Source organism: Penaeus vannamei, chromosome 29 (genome assembly GCF_042767895.1).
Source record: "Penaeus vannamei isolate JL-2024 chromosome 29, ASM4276789v1, whole genome shotgun sequence".
NCBI lineage: Eukaryota > Metazoa > Arthropoda > Malacostraca > Decapoda > Penaeidae > Penaeus > Penaeus vannamei.
In genome coordinates this window covers 21,887,255-21,894,463 of record NC_091577.1, presented here as the reverse complement: position 1 = coordinate 21,894,463, position 7,209 = coordinate 21,887,255, and the positions used below count along the sequence as shown (strand labels likewise).

At 40.0% G+C, this 7,209-nt stretch overlaps 2 protein-coding genes across 2 annotated transcripts in view; both read right to left on the bottom strand.

The window, feature by feature from the left end:
• Nucleotides 1–3,806, bottom strand: part of LOC113828690 (heterogeneous nuclear ribonucleoprotein A3 homolog 2) — an 8,395-nt gene extending 4,589 nt beyond the window's left edge. Inside the window, exon 1 of the mRNA XM_027381702.2 lies at nt 3,698–3,806. The gene's annotated coding sequence lies outside the window, so the exon portion shown is untranslated. The remainder of the gene's footprint in view (nt 1–3,697) is intronic.
• Nucleotides 3,807–5,325: 1,519 nt separating this feature from the next.
• LOC113828675 (uncharacterized) lies at nt 5,326–6,866 on the bottom strand. Its single transcript, XM_070142376.1, has 3 exons — nt 6,846–6,866; nt 6,472–6,541; nt 5,326–6,279 (listed from the first exon to the last, which is right to left on the bottom strand). The coding sequence occupies exons 2-3, from the start codon at nt 6,532–6,534 to the stop codon at nt 5,611–5,613; spliced, it is 732 nt and encodes a 243-aa protein (XP_069998477.1). The 5' UTR covers nt 6,535–6,541; nt 6,846–6,866; the 3' UTR covers nt 5,326–5,610.
• Nucleotides 6,867–7,209: the final 343 nt, after the last annotated feature.

Genomic DNA, 7,209 nt, shown 5'->3' with positions numbered 1-7,209 from the left:
TACATACAAATACACACACAGAGGGCGGTGTGTGTGTGTGTCAGTGAGCAAGTTAGCGAGTGAGTGAGTGAGTGAGTGAGTCAGTGAGTGTGAGTGGGCGAGTGAGTGAGTGAGTGAGTGAGTGAGTGAGTGAGTGAGTGAGTGAGTGAGTGGGTGTGTGAGTGTGTGTGTGTGTGTGTGTGTGTGTGTGTGTGTGTGTGTGTGTGTCTGTGTGTGTGTGTGTGTGTGCGTGTGTGTCGTATATACACAGTAGGGCACCCACTCCCATGCATATTTCTTCATGAAATTATTTCCGTGATGAACAAACTTTCCCTCTGTTTCTTCAAGAATAAGGTCACCTGACTCAAATTATATAGACGAATAAAAAAGTGAGAGTGACTCATCAGAATAGTTTAGTTGGAAAGGAGAATGCCATGTGAGAAGGGGAATATCTTTAAAGCGAGAGATGACAAAAGTGATGATGATTATGATAATGATGGGGAGGAGGAGGAGGAGGAGGAGGAAAATGATGATGGTGGTGATGATGATAATATTGTTGATAATAGTAATGGCAGTAATGATAATAACAATAATACTAATAATGATAATAATAGTAATTGGACAACAATAATAATAATGATTAAAATTATGAGAACGATAAAATGATGATAATAATAGTAATTGGACATTAATAATAATAATGACAATATCAATGATGACAATAATAATAATAATGATGATGATGATAATGATAATAATAATAATAATAATAATAATAATAACAGCAACAATATCAGTGGTAATAGTATTAATAGTAATATTAATAATAACAATAATAATTATAACAACAATAACTAATAATAATAGAAAAATAATAAGTGATGATGATACCTTACGGAGAATGACCTCAGTCAAAATGCTATAAAAAGAGTATTAATCATTAAACATCTTTGGTAACAAGATTTGCATTAATGTTGGTAATAATAACATAATTAATGGTAATTATAATTCAAAGAACTACAACAAACATTAAATCAAGAATATAAATTTACGATAATAGTAATAAAGATATAAAAGAAATAACTACAGTCCAAATAATTTGCTTATTACTGGAACGCACGGGATTCTAAATTTGCCCAGCCGTTGTTTTTTAAAGATTTTTAAAAAAATTATTATTGATTATTTTCCGAGGTTTGATCCTTATTGGGGACGCTTTGGCCTACCTACTTATGAGGAGAGCTGAGTGGGACGGACTCTATAATAAAAAGATAATGATATTCATGATGCCGCTGTACTTCCCCAAGAGCGGTAATTCATAAGCTTCCTCTCTGCCGGAAATGGAGGCGTCCATGAATTTATGTTTTTGTTTTTGTCTTTTTTGTTATTGATTTGTTTTTTGTTTTGAATCCTCACTCGCTTTTTTAATTGTCGATTTCTGTTAGGTCTTTTGTTGTTTAGAGTCGTTTTTTCGTTGTTTTTTTTATCGCTATTTTTAATCATTGATACATTCACCTACGTCTATAATCATTATCATCACCTCATCTTCGCCACATCCACCTCATCATCATTATCATATCCACACCCTCACCTTCATCATTAACACACGTACTTCACCACAACCACCTTCATCATCACATCGAATTCCCGATCATAACCACATGTACTCACTACCCTCAAATACCCACTTCCTTAACCAATCCCGTATCCACCCACACCCACATAGATTTAGAAACCACTCAGCACCCAACTAAACGCAACCCAACATCCACCTTATTATCCAGAAATACCCACTTCCTCCACCATTCCCATATCTATCCCGACCACACCCACACAGACCTAGACATTACTCAGCACCCACCCAAATACAACCCAACATCCACTTTAGCATCCACAAATACCCACCTCCTCCACCATCCCCACATCCACCCCGACCACACCCACACAGACCTAGACATTACTCATCACCGACCCAAATGCAACCCAACATCCACTTTAGCATCCACAAATACCCACCTCCTCCATCATCCCCACATCCACCCCGACGACACCCACACAGACCTAGACATTACTTCATCACCCACCCAAATGCAACCCGACATCCACTTTAGCATCCACACGACATCCTCGGGAAATCCAGTGAGGAGGTCGGAAGCGGATGCCTCAAGAATAGCAGCGACGTGATTCTTGTTCTTGTTTTTGTCTTGTCTTGGTCGGGGTTTCGCCGGGGTTTCACGTGGGGGGGGGGGGGATTCCTCAAGGGTGTGTGGGTTGGGATTCTAATATGGTTTGGGAGAAGCTTAGGATGAGGGAGCCGGAGAGGGAGAAGATGAGGGAGGAGGAAGAAGAGGAGAAGGAGGAGGAGAAGGAGAAGGAGCAGGTTAAGAAGAGGGAGGAGGAGGTGGAGGAGGAGAAGGAGGTTAAGAAGAGGGAGGAGGATTACGAAGACGACAACAGCGACGACGACGAGGAGGAGGGTAGAGAGAGAGAGAAGAGGGGGGGGGGGGGAGAAGAAGCAGAGAAGGAGGAAGGGAAGGCATGGAACGAGGATTGGGGGGGGGGAGACCACAAATCACACCCACTCTCTGGCTACGCCCATATGTGATAGCGAAACGGTTGACGGTTTCCTATCATGCATAAATTATAGAACGTTGAACCTCTGATTTGACTCCTTAGAAAAAAGTAGGTTACTTACCCGTGTAATAGTTCGGACTGAGGAATAAATGCATACATATGTTCGTGTGTGTATATGTGTGTGTGTGTTTGAGTGTATGTGTGTGTTTGTTTGAGTCTATGTGTGTATGTGTGTACGTGTGAATGTTTATCTGTTTAGGTGTATGTGTGTGTGCGTGTGTGTTTGTTTGGGTATATATGTGTGTGTGCGTACGTGTGTGTATGTGTGCGTGTGTGTTTGTTTGAGTGTATGTGTGTGTGTGCGTGTTCGTGTGTGTGCGTCTGTGTGCGTGCGTGCGTGTGTGTGTGTTCGTGCGTCCGTGTGTGTGTAATACCCGTGTATACACTCGTACACATGCATACGAGGATACCAAGCCCCGGAACTAGTATGAACCGAATAAACCCCATTTGAACCTGAAAAACCGAAAACGAGTTATCCTAAGGTCACTTTTTGTCTTGATTTCGTTTCAGTCCAAGAGGTTCTTGTGTTAAGCCAATATAATATTTCACAATTTGTATAATCATCTATACACGACAGATTTTTTTTCCATTTCCTCTGTTTTTTTCAAAATGCCCAACGTCCCGAATTTCGCTAAACACTTACATCATTAATATTTCAAGCATAACATAAATATGATTTATATAATAAAAATTCATGTTATATATCATTTTAATATAATTTCAGCCAAAGTTCAAGGTATTATGCATCCGTATACACGACTTTGGGAAACAAGTATCTGATCGATGTTCTCTGAAAGCACGTGGTGAGACATTCCCAAATGCCAATTACATGTATATAAAAAATCGCCCTTTACAGAGAGAGAGAGAGAGAGAGAGAGAGAGAGAGAGAGAGAGAGAGAGAGAGAGAGAGAGAGAGAGAGAGAGAGAGAGAGAGAGAGAGAGAGAGAGAGAGAATAGGAAAAAACAAGAAACAAAGGAAAGGCAGTATAAAATAGGATAGAGGGGTAGATAGTAAATATCCAAACTACCGTTCTGTCGATAAGTAAAACATTCAAGGCATTACTTCACAAAAAACAAAAGCACGAACCTTTAAACCAGAAAGACAACAACAAAGGTAAAAGGAGGAGCGAGGTGACACAAACACAAGCCGGGCCGGACGAGTGCACCGTACTCGGGTCCTTCAGCGAATTATAAACGTACCTGGGCGCCTCCGGTCTCGTTGGCTCCTCCCACTTCGGCTAAGCTCCTCCCTCTTTTTTCGGTAAGTTCTGCTTCCTTCTGCTTCCTTCGATTCCAGTTGTCTCAGTTTCTCTAGACTTTCGTCCTTCGTTGAGTTGGATTTCTTTCTCTTTGTCTCTCATTGCCCCCCCCCACCCCCCTCTCTCTCTCTCTCTCTCTCTCTCTCTCTCTCTCTCTCTCTCTCTCTCTCTCTCTCTCTCTCTCTCTCTCTCTCTCTCTCTCTCTCTCTCTCTCTCTCTCTCTCTCCTACCGTAAATATGAGCAACTGTGTGTGTTACCATTTCTTTTTCCTATGTATTATTCGTCTTTCATTTGTATTGCCCACCCGTTCGTTCATATGAAAGTTAGCACATGCAAAGACTATATAATTTCTGAATATCTATCATTGTCTCCTAAACTGTTGCTCTGTTGCTGGTCATCAGTACGAATCTATAAACTTTTGTCCCATGTGACCATTGATCCAAGGATATTATGAACCTGTCAATCTGGTTTTCACTCTACACCTATGGCCCTCAACTTTTAAATCTTTTCTCCTTCACATCTATTGCAATTTAACACGTCGAGTTTGTTTATAGCAAACTTTTCCCGTTGTTTTCTAATGACAAAGGCATGGAACTGGATATGAAATTCAATAAATATCAATAAAACTTTAATGGAAAAGTGAGATTTGGCCTCAATCAGTCTTATCGTTAATCGTTTTATACTTTATACCGGCGTCTAGAAACATTAATTCTCTTTAACAGACCCCCAATTCTACCTTTGTAGACCCATAGGCTGGGGCATCGTTGACCTGGCCGTCAAGGTAGGGAAGTGACGCAACCTACGGGATTCCTCGCCACACTTCGAGTCCATAGAAACGAAGACTCTGCCACGGCATTCAGGGAGGCGGGGAGGACACCCTCATTAGCTTCTAGAACTTTTATAGATTGTATACACACACACACACACACACACACACACACACACACACACACACACACACACATATATATATATATATATATATATATATATATATATATATATATATATATATATATATATATATATATATGTATGTATATATTTGTGTGTGTGTTTGTGAGTGCGTGTGTAGATAAATGCAGGAATAAACACACACATACATACATATACACAAACACACACACACACACACACATATATATACACACACACACTCATACATCTATCTATCTATCTGTCTATCTATCTATCTATCTATCTATCTATATATATATATATATATATATATATATATATATATATATATATATATATATATATATATATATATAGACACAAGCATACACACACACACACGTATGTGTATTTTTTAACAAATATATATACACACGTATAAATATATGTGCGTGTGTCTTTATTTCTCTCTCTCTTTCTCCCTGTCTCACAGTCAGAAGGATCTATGCATTCACAGTACCGTGTAACTTTTGATAGAAAGGAAAAACAAAAAACATCTTTAGTAAGCTATATGCCAAATATATTTCTCCAGATACAGTCAATAAATGATTACATACAATTTCGATGTTATCTCTCAAAACGTAAACACATCACACAAACGTTAGCACTTCTCCAAAGAATTTAGGATTACACCGTCAAAAGGTTTAGCCACATGTTAATCTATCTGCCAAGTTGTTCCAATCACTCAGGTCATTTTTATTTTACGTCGGAAGTTTGTTGAAATCATCAGATTCGCCGGAAGTTTTATTTTCTCATTCTCTCTCTTTTCATTGTTTCTTTTCTTTAGCAGCATACATAGCCATTTCCTCTCCTGCAGTATAATTTGCAGTCCTGGCCCCCTTGTCCTTGTCCAAATCCGCTTTGGCCAAAACTGCCACCTTGTCCAAATCCACCTCCTTGCTGACCAAAACCACCACCCTGCTGACCGAATCCACCTCCTTGCTGACCGAATCCACCTTGCTGACCGAATCCACCTCCTTGCTGACCGAATCCACCTTGCTGACCGAATCCACCTCCCTGCTGTCCAAATCCACCTCCTTGCTGTCCAAACCCACCTTGCTGACCGAATCCACCTCCTTGTTGACCGAATCCACCTCCTTGCTGTCCAAATCCACCTTGCTGACCGAATCCACCTCCCTGCTGTCCAAACCCACCCCCCTGCTGTCCAAATCCACCTCCTTGCTGTCCAAATCCACCTTGCTGACCGAATCCACCTCCTTGTTGACCGAATCCACCTCCCTGCTGACCGAATCCACCTCCTTGCTGACCGAATCCACCTTGTTGACCGAATCCACCTCCTTGCTGACCAAACCCACCTCCCTGCTGACCGAATCCACCTCCAGAAGGCCTATTCGGTCTGTTAGGTCTGTTAGGTCTATTCGGCTTCCCCGCCGACGACCCGCCTCCTCCCGACTGCCCCCCGACTGCTTGTTGGAACAGCGCCTGTAACCCCTGGAAACAAAAACAAATAATAACACCTATACACTTATACCTAATTGAATACACACAAACCCACACAATCCACTATTGGATGATGTGGACGAGAAGTTCTGCTTTTTTAATTTCATTAGTAAAATCGGTTATATAGGCACTGGCTCTTGGGATCAAATTGATTTCCATATAAATGTTTTATTATTTTCTTACCGAAAAATCCTGAGCGCAGGTGGTGGCGAAGACCGCCGCTAAGAGAATTAGAGTTAGCTTCATTTTCTTTCTGGAAGAGTAAAAAATAGATGTAAACACACTTATCTTCTGTGACCTATGAAAGTAAAATTCGTATTCTTTTAGGATTTCAGCATTTGTAATCTAATTGGCAGATAAAAAAAGGGAAAATAGAATCAAAACTTTGCCACCCAAAGATTCAGATGGTCATCTTAATAACGATGATGATGATAGTGATAAGTGGCCTATGTTTCCCCCTCCCCATCATCTTTTTTTCTCTTTAAACCTTCTTCCCTTCTATTTCTCCCTCTCTCCCTTCTTTTCCTATCCCTCCTTCCTTCTACTCCTCCCCCCACTTTGGATAGTCGTGTAAATAGTGTGTGCATAAATTGACGTTTTAACTACTCCAGCGTGGTGTCCTTGCCTGAAAAAAATATATAATCATAATTATGATGATAATGATGATATTAATAATTAATAATAACTATAATGAAAATAACAAAATAAACAATAAGAAATCAGGAAAATGACAATGATAACTATAATGATAATGGCAATAATAGAGTTAAAAGGAGATTCTCAAAACCCGTTTTTTTATCTATTTTTTTTTTTTTTTTTTTTTTTTTTTTAGCATCATCTCATTTCAAACCGCTATGGATTGACATCAACTCCGCACTCACATGGACTATTATTCCGGGAATAAGAGTATCACTTTCCATC